We start from the raw sequence: 25,000 nt of genomic DNA, 5'->3' as shown, positions 1-25,000 counted from the left end.
GGCTGCATTATACCCGTAATTGTATTACGGAAACTCAATCATCTCCGAGTTCTGAGACCCAGCTTTGAAGTGGCTGGTATCAAATTTTTTTTAAAGACCCGCTTAAATTTTGAAAAATTTAGGTGCTTAAGCACCATTGGTCCCTCATGAGACTTAAACTTAAATGCTTAAGTCAATTCTGAAAATGGAAATTAGGATCTAAGGCTACTTAGTTCTTCAGAGTTGTTTAGGTTAGTGACCTAGCTTCTATTTAGACACCTAATTCCACCTAATACAAGTTTAAATATTGTGCTTTAGTCCTCATGTGGTTTATTTTTTCATTCTCTTAATATTTTGAATGCTTTCTTCACCTGTTTTTGCTAAGGAACAGGCAACAAAAGCTTCCTTTACCAAAAATTTCTCGGAGAATAAGGAAACATTAATAATAAAAATCTGATACTGCTGAAATAACTACTACTTTCATTAGTCTTGGGCTCAGTCTAACAATATTGCAGCTTATTAAAGAATCTTAGTATCCAAATTGATATTAAAAATACAAAGCAGTTTAATGGTCATTATGTGTGGACATCTATAGCTATATTTAACATGTGTCTAATCATCAGGAATAACACATTGAACACATAACAGTAGTCACTAAAGTAAATCCAAGTAAAATAATACTGGAACACTTCCTTTCTCCGCTGCAAGTATATAGATTTAAATATGCCTTGGGTTAAAAGATAAGTTTGGTCATCAGACTAATTTCTAGTTGATGGTTTGTTTGCTTTTGCATATCACAAATTGGTCATTTGTTTGAATTAGTTGTACGTAATGGGTATTTGCTGAAGATCTGAAAAGTGAAGTTTATAGCAACCTGGCAGAGCCTTAGCCCAGTTGCATGAGTCCCTGAAGACCTCCTTCCTCCTGACACGTTGGCTGCAGCCCTGGTTAAAGTGAAACACTGAAGACAAACCTGTCACTTACTAAAACTCTTTCACAGCAGAAGGTTTTGCATTTTGAGTGAGATGTGCTTCCTGCATTATGTCCCGTACATAACAGTCAACTGGGAGATGTCATAAAAAGCAGAAGACAGAAGTCATTTGGGTGCTCTTTCCACTGAGGAGATGCATAACTTTGGGCAGCTCTCTCTACCTCTTTATCTTACTTACCCCATGCTTAAAATGGGGCTAATAAGGCTTATAATTTGTATGCTTAGTATGCAAATTGGCAAAGCAAAGCATGCTGAAAAATTGGTCAATGAATTTGGAAACATATTTTTCCTATTAAATCTGTAAAAGAAGAAAGTATCAAAATGCAGTTATCTAATTGCGTCTTTGTAAACTGTGTGGTGTAAGTATAAATGTGACTACTACATATTATCTCTTTAGAAAGTCTTTTTGCCACAAGAAGAATAATGGCAGCATACTCAGCAGGCTGCAGTGGGATGAGATAGCATGCTTGCAGCATTTCTTTGCAGCATAATTGCAGCACCAATGAACCATGAATTCAGCCTAATTAACATAACTGGAACCACTGCAATCATGCTGCCATTCAATTTACTTTTTGAACATTCTGGTGAAGTATCATGGTTATACTGTTTATTATTGAAATGCTGTAGAGAGCTGTCCACTTGCTTTCTTGCTGCTGTCTTGATGTATTTTTATTATTTTGGGGTAACTAGAGCACTTCAGAAATGGAAGATCATTGGTTCCGTTACTGTGTCTACACATAATTCTGTATTTCTTCCTGGAAAAAGTGATTAAACAATTTAGGATACTACGAAACTCAGAATGAAAATACTGAAGTCTGAATTTCCAAGTTAGATAAAGATTCTAAGTTGTAATGAATAACTAATGGCAAATAATTCTAGAGCTATTTTTGACAAAGACTACATTCCCAGATTTTAAAAACAGTATTTTCTATTGCTCATTGTAAACACTATACATAGGAGACACTTTTTTTTAGAAAAGACTGGATGTTGCTCTGTAAAAGTATTTTTTATTGTTGATGCTATTGGTTGTGCTACAATAACATTAGAAAGCCACCGAATAGTTCAGGTACTGCTGTTCTTGGCAACAGGGCAAAATAAGCAGGTATTTTGCAGAGAGATCAAGGGACTGTTGAAAAAAGCAATAGCTAGTAAAGAGCAGAGCTGGAAATAGGAGGCTTCCTGCATTTGTCTTAGCCATTAAGCCAAAGGTCCTTAATGGTAGCACTGAAGCCATTTCAGAATGATATACAACCAGGAGTTACTTCTACCATTTGTGACAGAACGGAGCTAAAAAGCTCAGGAATCACTGCCATGTTACTTTCTGCTTGGGAATAAGGGCAGACGATGGAGACTAAACCTTTGTTTTTTCCTGTAGTTGGTTTCATGCAGCTATGGTATTTTACCATAGCTCCAAGAAAATCTATTCAAGATTAATGAAATACTCGTTTGTTTGTTTGTTTTTTTAATGACTTTAACATGCAGAAAAATAGAGAGCTTAATTTTTTTTAAAAAAAACACTCTTTAAAACAATGAAATTTGCATTAGGATCTGGAATTGTTGTGGGTGGGAATTGTTCTTAGTTACTACAGGATGATTCTATAATTTGCTGCTCAGAAAGTCTCCCGTATTATATACATATATAAAAGTCCAGGCTTCTGATATAAACAATTCTGTTTTTTTTCCTGAAGGATGGTGTTGAGACTGGTTGTTTTCATAATATGAAACCAGTCCACTGAGGGTGAGATATTATAAATTACAAATGGTGATAAGCAAGCTGTTGATGAAGTGAGCAGCAATGCAAGAGTGATAGGACTGTGGAAATGTAATGCTGCTATGTTTGCATTCTGTTTGCATTGCAGCTTCTCAGTAGTTGGTGTTTTTACACCAGGATGTCTTGTAATGCAGCAGTCTTCTCTGGAAATAATGAATGATGTATATGACTAGGGTATTATTTGAGAGGATAGGGTAATCTCCCAGATAATTGTTTGATAGGAGGCCTGCCTTGAATCTCATGTTGTCTAATAATCCCTTACCGATGTGTATTTTAGGAGGGCTCCCGGCTTACATATCAGATGGATGGTTTGAGGGCAGGGGCTGCTGGAAAAATGAAATATGGTAGTTGTAGAAAGTATTCCTAGGTGTTTTCTTTGTTTTGAGGAGCATCTGATTTTTCCTTGGGTGTAGCTTCAGCTCTTTTAATTTGTGTGCTGATTCAGAAAATTCTATAGTCATATTGACTCTTGGACACTAGATTTCCATTTGTTCAATGCTGTTATTGCTGAGGATGTTTAACTCAGGAAGATAGTTGTTACGCTCTTCACTCTAAGCATCAAGTATAAATTTAGCATCGGAAAACTTCAGACCTTTTGAAATAGCCATTTCCGTCATCTGTTTCTTCCATGTCCTGATGTGACCTTCAGTCAGCATCTGAGATCATATGAAGCTCTTTTCTGTATTTCTGTTGGAGTGGGGCTAGAATTTATCACTGCCCTTCTGCTCTTTGCTTTTCTTTTTAAGGTGCTTGATGTCTTCTGAGAGGTGGGCATTTTATTCCGTCTCCTTCTTCTGCTTCTAATACTTCTATTGTTTTCCCCCAAACCTTACTTTTTAGGCGGCACTGCAGGTGACCATCTGACATGCATGTAACAAAGATCATCAATACTTCTTTTCATATGGATGGATGTTCAGCAGAAAGTAGAACAGCTCAAGGCAGTCTTTCTGAAAAATGAGGGAAATGAAGGCAACAAAAAGAATTTCTACCCCTGTTAAAAAAGTTAGTTAAATGTATATATGCAACCTTAAATATGTGAGTAGTCAAGCTAACCTCAGCAACTGTGAGACTTCCTGTGTGCATATATCTAAGTTGGGGGTGAGGTGGACCCTACAGGCATCTCGGAGGAGTTGGGGGGAACTCCAGGCACATCAGAGTGGAGAAGAAAGACTGGCTGATAAGGTGCTTCTCTTTCTGGGTGAACTGGTAGGCTGCTGATTTAGCTTTTTGCAATTTCTAACTTAAAACTAACAGATAATGAAGAGTATCTGGTGTAGAGTATACCTGTCAGGTTTTGAATTTTTGTTTTTATTCAGTTATTGATATGCATCAGTTATGTCCTGTGTGTAACTCAGAGTCGAATGCTAGACTACAGATTGTGTTATTATTGAATAACAAAGTGTAGAAATCTAACAACAGTTTTATCTTGTTTAGCAGTGACTCTCCTTCATCATCATCTCTTAACAAGCCACAATGGCTGCTGGATGATTTGGAACGCTTTTTGTCATGATTCTGGGTTTTAAGTGCTGGTTTATTCACTCTTTTCTCATAAGGTTTAATATGTTTCTTAGCTGAGACTCTTCAGTCGTACATTTATTAAAGATGGGGTCAAGCAAAGGGCTGGCTGTGGTTAAGGAAGAGTTGCAGGAAGTGCAGTGGTTCCTTGAAGACCGAGTCTGTGAATCAACCATTTGGAAATAAAGGAGGAGAAAGTAGTGGCAATTAAATATCACAAAAGGCTGTGCTAAGCATCCAAACTATGGGAGCGATCATGGCCTTGCAGAATCTTATTGCCAATTTGAATCCTGCAGCTGCAATATGTAAACGTAGGAAGATTACTGAACATTAATACTTTAAAAGTTCAATAGTCGTGCTTGTTATTGAATATAGTTGCTGAGAATTGTCAGAAGAAAATATTTTGAGAGTAGTTTGCAAGTAGAGATCATGTTTCTAGTTTAGTGTGCAGCAAAACCAACACATTTGAATGCTGTCAGATCTGGTAGAAATAGAGAATAACTGGTCTGTGGTAAAATATTGCAAAGAAAATAATCAGTCTCCTTGAGAACCACTGTTTTTTATTGTTCATAGGTGCAAAATCTGAAGCAACTCAGACCAAATGTCAGAAGTAATTTGAGTATTTGGTACGTTAAATCTAATTGCACTATTTCCACAAGGACCGTTGTATGTATTCCTGGCTGCTCTTTATGCATTTATATATACTTTTCATCCTTTATACAAATTCAAGAAATAAGGTCCTAGAAGACACTGAAAACTGTAAGTTGGTAATTCTTATCGAAAGAAAATGATCAAAAAATGTTAAGGAATGCATTTGTAGACAAATGTAGACCTTTTCTATGTATGTATTTGCAGATAGTTTTGGACCATTTGATAGCAAAATAATTATTAAGTTTCATCTTTAATATCTATCACTGTTTTATTTTTAAGGACTTTATTTTTTTAATCAGTCATTGCTGGGCACTGAACAAATAAAAAGAAGAAATATATTAAGGAGAGGCTTGTAGGAAAAACAAAAATGTTCGTGAAGACTTCCCTTCCTGAACCTCATGGTGGTAGCTTCAGCAGAAATAAAATAAAGAGGAAAAGCCATAGGTAAACAAGAATGCACAGGAAAAAGAAATGGTTGAAAACTAGGAGAGTGGTGATGATCAGCTGAAGAAAAAAAAAAAAGAGATGAAATTCTGTCATCCTGGAGACTGTAACTTAATGCAGTGGTGAGAGAGCTGACCACAGCCGTAGTGGTTTACGCTGCCTTGTTATGACCCTAAGCAACGATATGAACCATACGATTGCGATTAAGTCATATTGATGTCAAATCTCCTCTTCACGCTTAGGTCCCTACATGCCTTTAGGTATGTTATCTCCCCTCAGCTCCAGTCTTGCCGAGGTCCCCCGACACAGGCAATGCCCACTGTCCTTATATTTTTCTACCTGTTAGCTGGGTCCATTTGATGGTGCTGCATGTGTATCTTCTTCCACCGTTATTATTCAATAACTTTGACCAGAGAACAGTGAGTGTTTTTCAGTAGCAAGATGATGGCCTCTTAAGATACTCTGAAAGCTGGTTCTCAGTTAACAGTCTAGTTTACATAAATGGTACATATTGGTGACCATAGTCCCTGATTTCTTGCTCATTCCCATTACTTGCCTCGACTTCAAGTATAAAAGTTAAGTTTTCCAGTGATCTCCCTCTTTGCCAAAGCCCAAGGTACTTAAGGTTAATGTGTATTTGTTCTTGTTTTTTGGAGAGTTTCATCTCCTATTTTCTTCACAATGAACAATGGAGGAAGAGGAGGAAAGAGCTTCCAGAAAGCACTGAAAGCTACAGATGATCCATCAAGAATTAGCTGAATGCTCTTGTGAGAGCTGGAAATTTCCCTGACACTGTTTTGGCGCATAACACTTCTGACAGCCAGATATTTTCCAGTCTGTGTTCAGAATTGCTTGCAATGTCAGTTATTGCTGATATTTGTACTATCTGGCAAATTTGATATTTGACGGGCACATCATGCTGTGAGCCCTTCTCCTGCAAGACGCTGAGCATGCTCAAATCCCATTTTACTCCGTGTGATAGGAAGGTGCTCAGCATTTCACATGACCTTTGCAATAGGCTTTCAGTATGCATGGGAAGAGCATAATAAAATATAAATGTCTGATATAACTAGGATGCAATGCTTTCCTGAGGTAAGGAAACATTTGATTTGGAGAGGAAAGGAAAAAAGGGTCTGGCTAATAGAGACAATAGGTAAAGATATGCAAGATAAAATGCTGCTGTACAAGAAGTTGTTTCTTGGAACCAAAGATGATGCAGCAGCATCATGAAACTAAAACAGGGTTAGGGGAGTTTATACTTTCATATAAGTACTGGTACCTCTTGAATTAATCATACAGTCTTTCCTATATATGTGATCAAGCAGCTTACCTCCAAATCAGAGCCAGTTATAATAGAAATAGCTTATTACCTTCAAACTGTTAATTTTTTTTTTTTCTCCCCAGAAATTAGTTCTATAAAACACCGGTTGATTTTAAGACTTCCCACCTCAGATAAATAATCCAAAATTGAACCTTGATTATAGCTAAAGAACCAAACACATTTTATTGCTCATTCAAAATCGTAGTGAGAATACGATCGTTTTGTTTAAAGGACCTCTAAAAATATTCCAGTAGTTATTAATGATAACTTCAGTGAACTGGAGGTATGTACATATGTATGTTTGGTATCAGAAATTAAAAACTTTTATAGAAGTTAAAGAAGTTTTCACTGTTTCTTATTTGCAGTGCTTAAATATCACTTGATTCTGACATACTTGATGTGGAAGACAAGGAGACAGAAAAATTGTCTATTCAGTTTTCTTTCAAAAGTTATAGCTATGTCTTTCTATCCTGCAGGCATGTTCTACTGTGAACTTACAAAGAAATTGTCAAATATTTTTATTAATTTATTCAGAAGTATCATTTTAAGCCTTCTCTTCTTGGTAAAACATTTTCTCTTAATCTATAAGCATGAGTAAATGCCTATAGAAAGCTGAAGTTAAAATCTGGCTCTTGAGTCCATCTTGGCATAAGTGTCAAAGTGGGTTGAGTTTTGTAGTACTGAAGTACTGCAGAACATGAAAGTCCAGCTCTTTGCTTGAGCTGAGATTAGATCTGAATGCAAGGAAAAAGCAACAAAGGTCCACAAAATATCTGAAATCTGCAAATACTTCCTTCCTTTCTTAACCTACACTTTCATTGCGTGACTGTAAAGAACAGCAAATCTTTGTTCTTTCCCTCGCAGTTCCCATTCAGTCAGTTCAGAGAAATAGGCAAAAAGTTTTGGGGAGCAAACTTGTTATCAGTCTTCCTACAGTTTCCATCTGATTCTGTCAGCAGTGAGCACATCAAAACCATGAGTTTACAGCTGCTTTTAAGCATCAAGGAAGCTTTTTTTTTTTTTTAATTGAAAATATGTATGTGAACATAGTTAATCCACGTGAAGTTTCCCTGTAATTATAAAGCTTAGCTGAATTCTGGGTTGATCAGAGTGTCTTGTAAGAACCTGAACTGCGATGCTGGGTTCAAGAGGGGGAATTATATCTGCTTTAGGTGGAGTGAAGAAAGAGCAAGCAAACATTCAAGTGGGGTAAATCTATAACCAGAGTTCTAGAAAATCATCCATTTTTGAAAACTTCTTAGGACATTTCTTGGGACTGTATAGCAGAAAGCTCTGCTTGTCATCAAAATATACATATATATATATATATATATATATATATATATATAAAAGAACATCTCTCCTTGCTGTCCTTTGTGCCTGAGAGGAAGGTGCTGGCTTAGCAGAGGGCTTGTGCACAGTTTGGAGAATTGGCCATAGGTTCAGTGACTCATATGGCTGGAGTACAGAAGACTATAGTGTATATTATGTAGAGTTGGAAATATGGCAAAAAATTGATTCGTAGGTTCTTACAACCCAGCTTGTGGTAATTTAAATCTGAAATAAGTTAATAGAGTAATTCTGTTTATGGATCATCAGCTGCAAAGGTACTATTGAAGAGCTCGTGTCCTATTCACTAAGAATACCTGTATCTAAACCCACATTGTAATTGTTCAGAGAGGCAGAATACAACTTCTCTGGTTGTCTCAAAACACAATAGCAAATACAATTTAAAAATGGAATGCTCAAATCATTGTGCTTATTCTTTAGTTTCATCTCGGCAAGGTTACTCTTTTGGAAAGCCATCATAAAAGCACTCCACTCTTTTTGGTTAAAAGTCATTCATATGATGACAAAGCACTGTTCTTCCATTTATATCTGTATTCATCCATTTAAACTCTAAAGATTTCCAGCTTGCTTCTTGGATTTATAGCCAGCTGGCTGCTATGTGTAATATGAACATACTCTGACTGAGCATGAGATGTTTTGTCTAGTTTAACTCGTAGTTGTAATGTTCATTCTAGGCTACAGCTCACCTGCATGCATTTATCATTCACTGAACAAGTTCCCAGAATCATGACTTACTATCTCGCTGTATTTGTACAATCTACCATTATTAGAGAAAAGTTAAGTTTTTTTTTTTTAAAAAAAAACTCCTGGCACTGAATTGAATAAAATGAATATGTTCAAGATGGTAGGTCATAACTGAGCCAGCTCATGTGGGATCAGTGCCCACTTTTTGGCATTTACAATAAACTTTGGAACGACTTTGTAACATGAATGTTTTAATAGCAACTGGAGAGGGGGAGGAAAGGCAGGAAAGAGGGACATATGCACTCTTTTTTTCCTTATGCACGCTAGATCGTTGATTTTTCCAAGGTAATCTCAAAAGCTGTACCTATTTGTTAGCAGATTTCTGCAGTCTTTGCAAAAGGGCTGAATATTCATTGCAGGTGGAGGAATTTCACTGAAAGTGATATTCTGAAGTGTCCACCATAAATTACTGAATCATCAGGGAGAAACTTACCTGCAAAGAAAAGATGCATGTTAAAACGCATTAGTATACTTTGGCTTTGTAAGAAACATTATTTATGATTATTTTTTCTTTTTGCAACACTGTTGGGTTCTGAGAGAGGCAATAGAACTATTAATTAGTAGTACCAATCCTAGATAAGGTCATAATATGCAATATAACGTATTAAAGCCTGTTTATTTTTGCCAACTATCAGAAGGAGCCCTTACATATTTTAAAGGCCCATTAGGTTTCATTTACATACTGAGCTGAAACTGGTATGCTTTGCTTCCAGTGGAACTGCCAGTGGCAGGGGCTGAACCAAGCTGAGGATTGGACTCCAACGGGATTGATTTTCCTTACTACTCTATGCAGTCACTATTTATTATATTACCGCTACTTCAGGGCAAAGACTGTCTCTCTGTGACAGTGGATTGAACCCAAAACAGTGTAGTCCCCAAACTCAGGGTGTCGGGAGATTGCTATAATAAAAAAGAAAATAATTGAAAAAATATATATCAGAAGCAATTTTCCACAATGAAGGAGGTGGTCAAGGAATCAAAACAGTGCCTTCAGGTATATTGCACAACAGAACAACAAAAATGTGCTGGGCTTTAAATTGCACTAGCAATCTGGAAAGGATTTTCCAACTGGAGCTATGTTAAGTGTTAATAGTGAAACCTGGCTGTTTTTTCCTTTGATCTCTCTTCTAGCTCATATAGAATAATAGGATCAAAATAAAATGCCATTTATATGAACACCTTGTTCTTTTGATCTTAGCAGAAAAAATTCTGTCTGCAACTACAACTTAGCACACAGTGCATCTGCTCCTTTTAGTTGGACCTTATAATTTATCATGACTTTTAATAAATGGTGACACAGCCAATTTTTGGTGTAGTTCATTAACTTAGTTATTTTTTTTCTCTTAAAAATCCTTAATTACATTTGCAGGAGAACCAAGAAAGGTGTAAGCAGGATCAGTAAACAGGTGATGTACAGGGAGTCGTGCGTACTAGGTGACATAAACTTTTGTATGCTGCTGCATCACAAAATATGTTAGTAGTTCTTTGACCATGTAGGCAAAACTGTTAAATTAGTCTGCTCTGAATAACAGCATGCACGGTTACATGACCCTAAGAACAAATCATTAGTTGCGGTAGTTGTGATTATTTTAGCTACTAGCGTTTGGATCCCTGCTTTTTCCAGCAGGCAGGTAATGTATGGGGTGGCACCAAGCCTTTCTCTGTTTCTGCAGAGGCCACCTCTGGAAGAAGGAGTAAAGTCCTGCAGATGGTAATTATGGATCCCCTTTGCTATTATGTAGAGGTCTGCAATACAGATAATCTGCAGATGAACGTGGGCACCTTTCATCTCTTTATTCACCCTGTGCTGCTGGTCGGTAGTGTTTCTTTGGAAGTCGTTACTGTGAGCACTTACTCAAAGTGAAGCCGCTTCTTCGTGCTCTTTCAAATCTCTTATTAAGATTCTTCTGCACTGTAGGCTTTGACTGCGTCGGAACAGCTGAGTTGCGTTTATTGTGATGATTGATGGTGCCTCTTTGTGATCCCTGCTTCAGTTGTTGTAACCTCCAAGAGCAGATTAGATGGGCATGAAGAGCTGTGCCAAATGAAAGCAAATAAACCCAAGTCCTGCAGGCCACCAATGCCATAATTACTGCTGTCCAGGAAGAGGGATTAGCGAGTGTGAAGAAACACTAGCTAGAAGAAATCCAGTGGCCAAGCAGTATCTTGGGTGTCAAATGTCTCTCTCAAGCTTTACATCCCACTGTCATTTATATTTAGCTATTAAGCTTATTAGATGGAAACAGCCTGCTTGTTGTACGCCTAATGCGAGGAGCAGCCCTGTGCAAGTGCTGGGTAAGTGTTTAGACTCTTGCTGATATTACTGTAGCTGAGGTTGCTTCCTGTGAGCTGTACTGCAATAAGTTTTGCTGCAGCCTTAGCTTAGCTGGATCCTTGTGGTCTGCCACGAGGTAAGAGTATTCGTGAGAGCCATAACCGTAGTTCAGCTGATGCAGGGTAACCTGTTAAGTGGTAGTAAATTCTCCCCTATTCTTGTACAATACCCTATTCTTAGACTTACGAGTATTACAGTATAATTTATTGGGTGTACTAAAGATACCTCATCTGCTCTAACCAGGCTCGTTTGAGTACTCATGCAGTGCTCCACTGAGAATAATCCATCCTGTTGAGATCAGATATCCCTGCGAACGCAGCTACTCCGCTTCCAGGCCCTGCGCTAATTAGTAGAGGGCCACGATAAGAGAGTTTGCTGCTGTACTTGTCTTAAAGGCAGTATCTGTCAAGCTCTTCCTTTCCGTCAAACGTATGCATCCCTCCTCACCTCTCACCAGTTCTCCTTTTGTATGTCTTGGTAGTGTAAATGGGGCCCCGAAATCTGTACTTTTAGAAGTACTTTTGCATCAATTGATGGAAGGACGTAGGGGTCTGATGGACAAGAAGTTAAAGAGTTATAAAGATTATTAGTTTCTCTCCTTGCAATAAGAACATGATTGCCCTGCTTCTGTGGTTAGCGTGAAACGAAATCTGCTCTGTCCTGAAGTCAGTGGGGTACAAGTTAATACAAGGTAGTAAAGGAATGATAATAAAATAAAACAGCAAAGTCCGTGTTCTTTTATGACAATAACAGTATGATGCTGTTGCAGTCTAAGGCCCTGCTGAAAATAGTATTTTCTGATGCCTGGATAAGTCTGATTTGCATATATACAAAGTGTATGAATAAAGCTATAAAAGTATAGTTAGCATTTTACTTTCTTTCCCTCCTCAAAAGTAATTTGCTATTGTTCAAACTTTCAGCTTTCACTGCTTTTGTTTCCAAAACCCCAAAAGGAAGAGAAAATAACAAAAGTCCATAAAGGCAAAAGGGATATGTTCTCATTTCAGTTCACAGAATTTCCTGCCTTTAAACAATACAAATATATGCCCTTAGGTCTATAACGTGCTGGAAGGATGCTGAATCCTTGAAGCAGATCAAATTAACAGCAAGTCCACTATAGCAATACAGAGTTTTACCAGCACATCCAATAGATCTCAACAGGAATTCACTGAGTTTTAGCCGTGTTGCCAAGCTTTACAAAATCCTAAGCTGCTGACTCCGTAAAAGAATAAAAGTTAAAAATCTGTGAGCAAGTTCTAAGCTGAATTGGGCGCAAATAAAATCTGACGCTTAATAGTTGCAGTTGTTCCCTGTTCATTGCAAACCCCATTTAAAACAGTTATTAAATAAAACTTTGAAATATATCAGCAAGCAGAATGGGCGTGTACGTTCGCTACGTAAAACACGTCAAAGTGCGTCGCTTCCACTAATTATGGTGATCTGTTTCACAGACTGAACACGGATGAGTGTTGCTTCTAGGTGATCAGCGCGGAAGGATTTGGGAGCCCACGGTGCACCACCGTTAGTGTTTTAGGGCTGTTGAAGCAAGGCATTGGGTTGAGCAGTTGTTGCCAAGCTCTTTGCACCTCCACAGAAGGTTTCTGGCGGGCTTGTTCCGATTTTAAGTGTGGTTTTGTTCAAAATGGCCATTTCCACCCCCCAGCGGATCGTTAGCTCGAACCGTACCACAAGCCTGTGTGGAGCAAACTTTGGGTGGAGGCACCGGTTTCCCCGTTGTTCTCCTGCAGATAATGTCGCCGTGCTAGTACGTGCCAGCAAACGCGCATCTGCAGTAACAGTGCTGCTGATATTGCTGCTATTTCCTCCTTTTTCCTACAAAAACTGCTTATTCCTCTTCCTGTTTTACAGTCCTTAATATTTTTGTTTTATTTCATGTTGAGTTATCGTAGTAGGTCACTCAGCGATGGGCCATGTGCCTTAATAGGTAACTCAAAGACGGGCCACGTAGGTTTTGCAGGAATTTGGCAGCGTAGACTCTGCAAGGAGCCACCAGGATGCAGCGGCAGTTTCCTGGTACCGGCACATTAAAGGACAGATTCTCAGCTATCTTAAACCAGCATCAGAGAGTCATGCTGATTTATACCAAAAAAAGGAGGTCCAAGGATTTTTTTTCCTTTCATGGTAGTGCTACTAGTAGTAATAACATTTTTAGAGCTTTCTGAAAAAAACCCTTAATCCTTACATGGCAGAGGTATGCTGCCACTGTAGTTTTAGAGATGAAGAAAGACTTTTGGTGTTTGGACAATGAGACGCTGGCAAAGTCGAACTTAAAGCTCAGGGTTTCCTCTAAACCACGCTGCCTAGCTGAGATGCAAATGCATATGCACGTACCCTTTAGTTGTAGTGCCAGGAAATACCAATTTATTTAATACAGTAGCACATTTTCGGGTAGGGGCTGAAGGCTCTGCGCTGCCCCACAGTCCTCAGGCTCGGGGGCCAATGCCTGGACCTTACGATTTCAGTGCCCTGTGGCCGAGATAACTGTACCGTAGTCCTGTGTTTTTCTTATTACTTCATTGTTGTATTCTTGACAAAATGTGTTTTAGATTTTTGTGTGTACAAGATCATTATTTTTAATTCGTTTCTCTGGCTTTTTCAGATAATGTTAGTTTACTTCAGCTGAGCCTTCAAGTGCAAGTAGGCTTCATTGCGTATTTGTTTCTTGGGGTACCTGAAAAAGTGTTAAACAATTAAGGTGAACTACGTGTTTGCCTGAGAAACACGCAGAAGTTTGCATTTGCGCACTTGAATGAATTATCAAAAACAGATGTGAGCGAGTGGAACATTTTACATAAATTTATTAAAATCATTATTTACCTGTAAGTTATAAGACGGGCTTAGTTGCACTAGTTTGTTGCCAATATGTACTGCCAATAATCTGCCAAAAAGCAGCTTGCTGGCAAAATCAGTGAAATGGTTAGCTTATGCTTGCACAGAACATTACAACCCCGAGTCAAATGAAAACCTCCTATAAACGAACTCTTTGATGCTGGATTCGCTGGAATATGTTATTGATATATGGTATACAGTTTATATGGATTATGTATACTGCGCAAGAAATATGGATATCTATTAAGCGAAACTTGATATGTAATCATTTAGGACAGTTATTGTTTTCAGTATTTGCTATGAATAAGATCACACAGTGACTGTTCAGCTTTAAAATACAGGCTGGTCATGTGCAGCCCAAAGCGCTAGAATGCTATTTGTTCAATTAATACAGCAACGCTATTGAAAATGTAAAATATCTGACATCTACGCAGAGTAATTTTAAAGGCGACTTTTCTTTTAGGAACAATTTATACATTACATAAACTTGGATTTTTCATCCAAGTATCATTTCGAGAATAGCAAGCTTAAATATTGGAGGCCATAGGGAAACATAATATTACGATAATGTTCTTTGGTGCGGTTTGGAAGGTTTTAGGAAACATTTGGAAGTATTTTTCTCATAAAGTCACTTAACTATTGAAGTGTTATGATAGCACTCCCTTCTGCATTGCGTATGTTACAAAACAGTCTATTTAAAGGGGACATCCATTCTAAATATCCTGATTAGAAGGATTTCCACAAAACAGGAAATTATATGCTACAGGATCCTGGTATTAGTTATAATTAAAAAAAAATGAAGTAAGCAGAAGCTTGGATGATTTAAGGTGTAATATCAGTTTTCAAGCACCCATTTCCAACTCTGTTTAGCAAGAAGAGATACTGTATTGTCTGGAGCTATATGTGAAATTTGCATTTCCTAAATAAGCACTCAGGAGCTGAGTTGTTTTTTTTTTTCTACTTAAGTAAGCACTAATAAACATGAGCAATCCCTTAGGATACTATAGAACCCTAAAAACCTTGCAGTTCTTAGAAGCCTAGCTTTTTTTTTTTTTTTTTTCCGCAGTGTAATCCATTCTTTTGAACTTCTGCAAAAGCCAAACTTAAGTCAACAATTTCTGAAGTTCTGTCAGTCATTATCAAGGTGGCTCTCACTGCTCCAAAAGTGTGTCTACTACCTTGCAATGTCAGTGTAGCAGTCCAATGTTTAAAAATACAGAAAATTACTTTTCTAAAAAGTATTGATTCCCATCTTGGCTTAACTACAGTTTTTGAAAACTATTTTTGCATCTTGCACAAAATCATGCATAAGTTATTTTCATCTGCATTATCAAATATGTATTGTAGCTCCTTACCATTTTTCAGGGGAATTTTCAAAGTTATTAATTTTCAAATTATGAAATTTTAATTAAGAATAATGCTCTTAGAAATTATAACTCTGCATAGCTTCTTATATTTGTGATTAAGGGAATTTAAGATGTGAACTCAGAAAGAATATATTTACGGTGATATTCTGAAATCAAAGGGAGTTTTGCCTATGACTTCAGTGGGCCCCGTGTCACCTTCCTTGTATTAAAGTGCAGTAATCACCATCTGACTTTTTTTTGCTGATCTTAAGTGATTGAGATAGCGCTGAAGTAATTTGTCAACAGTAGATACGTAACAACATGGAATAATCGCACAAGCGCTGGATTAGAATAGGTATGCTTTTGTCTGAAAGGAGTAGCAGCACAGAGGAATCAACACGAGGCAAGCAGGGATTTTCAAGAACCGTGTTTTGTATTAGTTTCACCTGCCTTTGTGCCTGTTCTGCATAGTCTCACTGCAGGCTCATGTTTTAGAAGATGGTACTTTTCCATGTTTTTGGGGGGAATTAGGGTTGCAGGATGCTTCAGTTAAAATCCTGATCACCTAGTATGTATGCTATATAGTTGCATCTTAAGCAGTAATTTTAATGTTAGAAATTCAAATATAATATTCAGTGTAGAGTTAGAGATTGGACATCTTTGGCACAGTAGGAGCATTGTTGAATCAGACTGAAACTAGATTGGAAAGAAAAGTGTAAATTCTAAGAAAAAGTGAAATTTCTTGGCAGTGTCAAATACTAGATATTGAGGGATTTCGCTCAGAATATATTTGGAAAACTAGGTGGAAGATGTGGTTTGAGGAAAGTGAGAATTATCCTATTTCTCTTCTATTCTCTTTACTCTTGATCTCTCTGCTCTCTTGCCTACCTCATCGTCTGTCCACATCCGAAGGACCAAGTTACTTATCACTTAGTCAAAAACAACTGCCTGTGGTTGATCTCCATCCAGCCTTTATTCTCTGGGAGCATCTCTGTATCCTGCCCGCTTATCAACCGTGCCACTAGATTGACAAGGGTTGTTGCATTCGCCTGATTTGTAGCCAGAAGAGCGATAGTCTGGATGATGTGTCAGAAGGAAGTCAGAGCTTGTGATTTCCATTTCCCTGTGTCCATCCTGGTGCATACATTGTATGCCCATCTTCTCACTCCCTGTCCAGGATGTGGGTCCACAGGCAGAAGTTCTGCAGCTGCTGTCAGCCTTCGCTCTCTTTGGCATTATCGTTCACGGTGCTGTCCCTCCAGCAAGCTGCTAGCAGCAACACCTATTACACACTTCATGTCAGAGTGCCTGGAAGAAGATGCCTGTGTCCAGTACCTGCAGCATGGTCCAGCATCTGAAGTCCTGAGTCCAGTGTTGAGCCACCCAGCGCAAGAAGACTATAGTGGAACGGGTCCGGCGGAGACCTGTGGGGATGGTTAGGGTGCTGCAGCACAGGACATATGAATTGCGGCCCAGAGAACTGGTGTTGTTTAGCCTTAGAAAGAGCAGGCTGGGGGCAGATCTTGTTGCTGTCTACACCAACAGGATGGGAGGGCGTAGGGAAAGATGGGGCCAGGCTGTGCCTGGAGGTGGGCAGTAGAAGGACGAGAGGCAGTGGACCCAAGTTGGAACAAGAGAAATTCCAACTAGATACAAGAAAAAAAAATCACCACAACGGCGATCAAACACTGGAAAAGTGGCCCAGAGAGACTGCGAAGTCTCCATCCTTGGTGTTATTCAAAACTCAGCTGGCCGAGGCCCTGAGCAACCCAGTCTAGTGGGATCTAACTTTGAGCAGGAGGTTAGACCTGAGATCTCTGCCTGCTCCTTCCAACGTGTGTGGTTCTCTGCTTCCGTATTTCTCTCATGTCATGGAAAGAGGATACTTCAGAGAAGATTATGACAACGGGAAGTGATTACCTATCTCAAATAATGTTTCTGTTTTCTTGTACCTTCCACCTCGCATACAGGGAGATGCTGCTAGCACTCCAAATCTCTCCGTAAACCCTGCTTAGTCTACCCATGAAAACATATATTCTACTGTGGGAAGACAAGCTCAGCCGCAGACCTTGTATTTTCTTTTGCCGCTCCCTTCCCAGTGCTTAATCTTGGCTCTGCTCAGTTTTCTTTCTGTTCTCTCTCTTTGCTCCTAATCCTTGTCCGTGCTTATAAGCCCCTAATATTTATATGGCATTATCTGTGTTGGAGATTACTGCTGACAAGTAATCTCTTCCCTCTTCTGAATGAAGAATTACAACCATTGCTACACACTAGGAAGTGAAATTAGATCATGGAGAGTATGTGACAACTTCACTGAACCCTAATATCAAATGAGGCATCCCTAAATATTAATTGGGAATCTTCTTTCAAGCTTTTAGGTTTGAACCGTAGCACAGCTTTGGAACACCTGACCACACTGAACAACTATTTTTGCTGTATAGCAAAATGTGATAGTTGCACAGAAAAAATATCAAGAAAAAACCTACTCTCCCAGTTCTGTGATTCGATGCAATCTCTTGTGAAGTAAGCAAATACAAATGCATCAGTTTTACTACTGTTGGGTGACTTGTAACATTAAATATAAAAACCAAGTGTATACTGATTTAGTTGCTGTCTGTTGCAGTTTGACCTCAACAAAACTGCTTTTGTGACCATTGTTTTTTCTTAGGACAGAACAGACAAAGTTCTGAAAGCTCAGAACTGCCCGTGCAATTGTGGTGTTTGTGCAATGCCTGACCAGCGATACAGGTTGTGTAGTTTTGCATTCGTTTGTAGTAAATGTGGAAACAAATTTAGTGTGGGAACAGGATAAATTCCAGCAGAAATTAAGAAGGGGCAAAGGTAGAATTTTCCTGGTTATTGCAGTGATTGTCACCGCAAAATCACTGTCTATTGCAACAACTATGAGCCCAATGGGCTCCCGGTGTTAGAAACCTGAAAGCTGTTCAAGAACCCCTGTAGTGTTTTAGGCCACATAAATTCTGCTAAATACTACAGTTAGCAAGGAGAAACTTGTGATTGTGTTTAAAGGAAGACAAAGGAGCTTCCCAGACAATGAGTTTGTTAAATTGGAAGTTACACCGTGCCTGTGCAGCAACGCCAAAGGGAACGCGGCAGCTCTCCAGTGTATTTGCTGCAGCTCCGAGGCCTGGGGTAGGTTGCTCGTATATCTGATCGTGACTGTCTGGCATTGCAAGCGACCCTCCTGTATTTGGCCTTTGGAGAGCTCTTTATCTTATGTTCTTTTATTATTTCTAACCCTTTTAATGGCAATATATATATATCTGCTGTACTTCCAGAGCTGTCTTTAAGTTTGCTTGCAAATCTAAGTAAAGGTACAGAAGTGCCAATTTTTCAGAATTAAAATACTTTTTCAGCTTCTGTCCATTCTTACAAATTATTCCCCCTCATTGAGAACGGCTCTTCTAAACAGCATACGAGACTCAAAACTTGCCCTCATAATTCGATCTAACCTAAAACAGCGCTTCAGTTAGTCCTTCTAATGTGGTTTCTATTCATCTGACAGTGACATCATCATCCTTCCATTCTCTTTTTGTTGTTGTTTTTAATAAAATAGTGCACAAAGTGGCTCTTGGTGCCACGAAAAGAAACCAATTCCCATAAGTAATTTTTCGTTAGGGCAAATGAAGAGTTGTGAATAAGCACATACAATGGAGCAGGACAACACGTTATGAAAGAGCTAGGGAAAACGCACGTCTGTTTTAAGGAGAAGTACATGCGTTTCCTGCAAGTGGGGTTTCGTGGCATAAATGCAAAGAAAATGCATGCCATGTAGACTGGGGAGAGTAAAAAGTCTGGCAGTCCAAATGGCAGATATTCAGATTGAAATTCAAACTGACTTTTAGTATATGGAATTTTCAGGGTGTATAAACTTAGTTAATTTTTAAGCCATCGTTCTGTCTTTTTAACCAAACACCTATAAGCAGGATGCAGCAAGCGAAAAGTTTTCAAGACTTACTGTTTTTAGGGTCTTCATAAAGTTTTAAAATTGTCTGTTAAGTGTCAGAGAGCCTCAAAAATCGGAATAAATAAAAGAAGAAAAATACTTTTAGTTTCTGAGAACAAGTCATGATATTAAAATTAGAAATCTAAGTTTTTCAAACTGTCTTTTTTAAATATATAGAAGTGAATTATTCATACAAGTAAAACATTTTACATGTTTTTAAAATATAAGGGAAAAGACCTTGTTGTATCTGTTGAAAGTGGCAATATTTGTAGGCTTTGGTGATATGTTTTCTGGAAAATCTCACATGTGCAAGATTTCACAGCATCAAGTCAATAAAAATAAAAACACCCGTATTAAAAATAGAATACTGTGGCATTTTTTTATAGATGATTAGTGTACATTGTGTAGCTAAGGATGAGAAAAATGGATGTATCTTTATCAATGACTAAATCCTACGCGTTTGCTCCTGTAGCTCACTAGGTTTTTTCTTAAACGTAGGTTTGTTCGACACCCAGCAGCCTCCTACCCCATCTTTGCTATTCCGCATCCAGCCTCTCTGCGGCTGTATCTTCTGAAATTAGACAGGGATTTCAGGAACTCTGATGATCTTTATGGGAGCAGATACTGTCTCCGAACGAACCGCTGGAGCACAGTTTTGCATCGCTAACGTTGATGACACCCTCTGTACAAACAAGCCCAGAAGTAATTAGTTGGCAGAGAAGAAAGAAGTGCCCCGGCTTCAGCATGCCAACACGGTTGAGATCTAGGGCTGGAGAGCGGAGGCTGAGGGCACAACCATTCGTTGATTTTTTTTTTTTTTTATATATGCAACATAAAACAGAAGCTAAGAACGCATATTTTAGGCACATTATCTTGGAATTCAGAGGCTAATTCTGGCTGTTCTGCAACCTTAGTGATTTTGGACAGTTTGCTGAACCTGCATGTTATTTTGTCCCTCGGTAAAGTAGAGCTAGTTTTTTATTTCCTAGTTTTGTTACGATTCTTAAATGATTTCAAGTTATGTTTGTCTTTGAGATTCCTGGCTGGATGGCAATATAGAAATCCTGCGTGCTCGTGGCGTTTATAAATGACCGAGATCTGGGCAGGTACTGGATGGAGAGATGATTCTGTTTAGAAGGAGGCAGAAAAGAAAAACTAATATGAGTCTGGAAGAGGAAAAATGGAATAGCTGGAGCAAGAGTGTTCTGTAGAAAATGTAAACACAAAAAATGTGCTAAGTAGACACTGTCCTTCTCCAGCATACTTTTGGGAAATGCACATGATCTGGTTTAGAGGACTTGGTATTGCTATTCGTTTATTTTCAGGTCATTTATTTAAGTGTCATAAAGAACATTAGCTAGTGGTTAGGGACTACAATATCCATTATATCATTCCAATCATGTGGACAAGTTTATACTGTATATGATTTACAATGGTCTTTCTGCCGTTAAAATTGTTATATCCAGGTACAACATTTTATACATAGTCGTGTAGTAAAATTCAAGTGACTGAACCCAGTCATGTCCTCCAATCAAAGTCCAAAAGAATTAATGCTTTTACATGAATATTGTGGGTTCCAACTAGAGCAGTTTATGGCTCTCTGCCTACATCTTTTATCATATCTCCACTGTTGTTAGTAAAATATACAGAACTACTTTATGCCAAAACAATGGAAGTTAATGCAGATAACTTGTTCCAAAGCTAACCATCAAATAAATCTTTTTTTTTAAACTGTTAAGTGAAATGGTGTTCTAAAACTTTTAAAAATTGTCAAGATGATGAATACTGTGTGTGTAATACAAGTAAATACCGCAGAATTGATTGCACACACATGTCTTAAATAAAGGATATTAAATAGTTTATTCCAGAGAGAAATCGGTGAAGTTTTATCTAATATTATTAGAAATTCTGCAATGACAGATCAGATTTATGAGGACTGGAAACTAAGAAAAAAACCTCTTCAGAAGCAGGAATGGTGCATTGAATGGACGATTGGCTGAGCGATTAAAGAAAGACAGGAAGAGACGGCGTACCTAGGTAGTCCTGCCTCTCACGCATCAAGTGATTCTTTTTCTGGGGATGATTTTTCAAAATCTGTTAGTTCAACTTGGTTTGGTAAATCAGTTCCAAAACCAAGTTCCTACCTTGGTCTTTCCCGTAGTGTAAACAGGATCTAAGGTTGGCTCGCACCTTCTCATTTTTAAGGACTTCGTTGAACTGCATAGCATTGTATCTCTTTGTGCTGTTATCAGGAGGAATAAGGAGCAAAAAGAAGATGTAGCAGTGCCATACCCAGCAGCGGGCTCTTGAGGACTTCATAGAATCAGGTGGCTTCCTTAATTACAGCTTTACACATGTGGAAACTGTGACCCCAGCTAAATGTTTTGGCCAAGTTCACAAGCACTGAATGAATAGCCGATTCCCCGGGTCTCTTGTGTACTGTTAGCCTGGACTAGCATTTCTGGGCTAGCACCGAAGCCGTCAGAGACACAAGCACGGTGCTCTGCAACATGCCGGGATGGTTGCCGTGGTCTCAAAGTGGGACACAGTATGGGTAAAAAGACATTAAACCAGTGAAATAATAAAAAGGCCAAAGATGGTTTTGTTGCTGAGGGGAAACGCTAGGCATGAAGAATTCCTGCTTCTACCCTTAATTCAGTCACGGGCTTTGTGATTCGGGGCAAGTCATTAAACCTATTTCTGCTTCAGCTTTTTCCCATGCGTAAAAATGTAAAAATATATCCTCACAGGGATGCGAAGTAGTTTAAAAAAAAGCTGTAGGTGTTATAAAATTTCGTTCCTTGCAAATGGCAGTCGACTGTCCTTCTTGAATTGTTGCTTCCCCCCACGCACTTCCGAAGGAGAAGACAAGAGATAAGCAGGTGATCTAAAATTAACGGTCCATCTGGGGAGGTTTGATTTGGTGTCCTAACTGGACAGGAGACACTACCGCCCAGCGATGGTGTGTAATTCAGCAGTTTAGACTGTCACCCACGTGCCTCAGTCCTACAAAACGTGATTCGGAGCAGGAGTCTGGTCTCTCTGTGGTGTTTTGCTGGGTGTGAACTTGCTACCTTTTTCTTAGGTGTCTCCTCAGAAAGTATCGTGGGCAGGACATGTGGATTTTGATTTCCAGAAGACACTTGATAAAATTCTACCTAAAAGCTATTAGCAACAACAGCCTGGCTGTAAGTGTGAAGGACCTTACTCGTAAAGGTGATTAAAGTCTGTGAATTGGTTGAGGGTGGCTAATTCATTGAGATGGAAATGGTTTAACTCCGAGACTCATTTGGGATCCTCTCTTGTTTATAATATAGGTAATTGATTTGGATGAGGCTATTGAATGTGATTGAACTTTTCTGATTGCATCCACAGAGTAGATAGGACAAGTAATGGAGAGCAGTTAAAAAATGTAGATCTCGTAGGTGATTTGATCAGTGAATAGAAAATACAGCTTAATGTAGATGAACGTAAAAATAATATGCCAAGGGGCAGCAACCCGAATCAGAGAATACATATTAAATGGAGTAGCTATGCAGCATACTGACTTAGGAAAGGGGATTTAGGGGTTATTGAAGAAAAATCCTCAGAGCAATTAGTCAAGTGTGTGAGTGCAGTAAACCTCCCGTAGTGTGTGTGTGTTTGTATTTTGGTAATAATTTCAAAGAGAAGGGTCTGTTTGTGTTTAAAGATGCTGCAGAGTAAAGTGGATGATTCCAGGATTTAAGAATATTTGTTTTGACAAACAGCTAAAGAAGCAATTTGTTCCCCGTTCCGAAATGAACTCTTACTGTGGTTGAGTAAAACTCTGCAGAACTGTGGAGGAGGTTGATAAAGTGGAGCAAGTGTTCACTTTAGTAAACAGTTCAATAAACAGGCCATAGTGTGTAAACATTCAGAAATTAAAAGGAAACGGAAAATTCAGATGTCTCCACTTATCTGGAAGAACCATAATCACACTGAAAGGCATGTAAGTAAATAATAGTATTTGGGTAAATTAACTTGAGGTATAGAGTGAGGATCCCATGATGGCCGTGCGTGTAGTGCTCTCTATGTTAATTTAGAGGAGTCATGTTTGAACGAAGGAGTTTCGCTTCTTGAGTATCTCCTGAGCGTGGACCATAATTCATCGCTACCTTAATTCAAATAATATAGCTAGATTTGCATAAAGTGTTACATTTCACATATTACAAAATGAGTCGAGTGTCCTGCATATAACTCTGCTCAGATGTCTCCTGCTGGTGGGACGGGTTTTCTGCAGCGCGTACAAAACTGAGGAGCGTGGCGCATCTCGTACTGCCAGCGTTACCTTGGGAAAGTCACGTCATACCTCTGCCTCAGTTTCCCCTCCTTAGCTATGCTCAGTACTCACACCTTTTCCAAAAAAACCAAGGGTGGTTGCTTTCCTCCTGGGAAGGGATCACGTGGCATCTCCTTTCGTGAAGGGCTGGAGCAGCTCTGCTGCATTATGCTTCTGCAGGTGCCGGGAGGAGCCAGCAGCGGCCTTGGCACGCTGGGGATTACGCACTTTTTACTGGTATGCAGTGCTCCAAGTACAATTTTCTAACGCAGTAAGTATCTTGCCGCTGGGGCCTCCTCAATTTGCAAGTGTTGGAGCAGAACGCAGTATCTTGAGTGATGGGCAGGTCCACGTAGCTTTATTTTAGATGTCAACCAGGAAAAGAGTACGAACTGGACGTCAGCCCACTGTGTGAGCAAATCCTTTTCCCTTAGGGATTTTTTCTTAGTAATTTGTGATATCTCTTTTAAAATGGCCATTTTAGAAATCGGGCAATGATAGTTGGTTAAAGAAGACTCACTTCCATGCCACAGGTACATATTTGGCCCATATTATTAGACTTTGGCCAGTACTATTAGTCTTTCTATGTCAGCTTTCATTTACCTTCTATGAAATAATTTGCTACTCTTGGTCTGGACTTGGACAGGATTGATCTTATAGTGAACGCCCCTGCATTTGGCATTTATTAGCAACCTTATCCATAGTCTCAGCAAAAATGCCAAGACTTTAATGGCTAAGGAAACGGAATTGCTTTTTTACTTCCCAGAGCTGTTTGCTTCTTTTTAGTTTAGCAGGGAAATGGTTTTGTCCTCCCTTGTGCGTTAATTGTGGCTTAATGGAGACCTTTGGATTCTCAGCCAGGGAATCTGACATATTTCACAGGCACCATATTCGCTAAACATATATACACGTGTCATTTCCTGAATGCCAGTGGAGTTGTTGCTTTGATGAAAACTACTAACCAGGTTGTCTTTGCATTTAAAATTAACTCGTTAAGAATCACCGGGCGAAATCAAAATCCGGCATAAACGGAATTTTTCTTCTTTTTGCTCACAGGTTCATGCCAGAACATAAGCTTGCCCGTTTGGAAAAGCTAATCGGTGTTAAAAGAACTGGAGATGCTTATCAGCGCGAGGGTCTGCCTCCCCGGCAGCAGAGCGGAGCGCTGGGAGGTTTAATGAAAGCCAGCGGCGTGCGTCTCGAGTCTGGACTTTGTGAAGGCCAGCCTGGACTCCCTGCCACCCAACCGGAGAGGCCTCCTTCCCCATTAGCAACGCCGGAGAAACCCGGCCAGGCTGGAGCATCCGAAAGTACAAATCCTTGTCAAGAAGGAGATAAGCAACATCTGACTTTTAACCCCTGTAATATCTTGAGTGGAGCGGGCTATCAGCAGAGACCTTTGCATGTTGTCTGGCCTCACAGGTGGTAAGTGGTGA

General features: G+C 39.1%; 1 protein-coding gene and 1 long non-coding RNA gene across 13 annotated transcripts in view; both read left to right on the top strand.

The window, feature by feature from the left end:
- GTDC1 (glycosyltransferase like domain containing 1) overlaps window positions 1-25,000 on the top strand; it is a 195,259-nt gene that overhangs the window by 133,868 nt on the left and 36,391 nt on the right. For all 12 annotated transcript variants that reach the window (XM_067299402.1, XM_067299410.1, XM_067299407.1 and 9 more), the window contains one exon: window positions 24,621-24,989. In XM_067299402.1, coding sequence (XP_067155503.1) covers window positions 24,621-24,989 — 369 coding nt within the window. The remainder of the gene's footprint in view (window positions 1-24,620; window positions 24,990-25,000) is intronic.
- Window positions 20,205-22,403, top strand: LOC106498469 (uncharacterized). The gene is made up of 3 exons (XR_001294979.2): window positions 20,205-20,223; window positions 21,517-21,591; window positions 22,350-22,403. It is a non-coding gene; the product is annotated as an uncharacterized lncRNA (long non-coding RNA).

Source organism: Apteryx mantelli, chromosome 6 (assembly GCF_036417845.1).
Source record: "Apteryx mantelli isolate bAptMan1 chromosome 6, bAptMan1.hap1, whole genome shotgun sequence".
Classification (NCBI taxonomy): domain Eukaryota; kingdom Metazoa; phylum Chordata; class Aves; order Apterygiformes; family Apterygidae; genus Apteryx; species Apteryx mantelli.
This window is presented reverse-complemented; position numbering and strand designations above follow the sequence as displayed.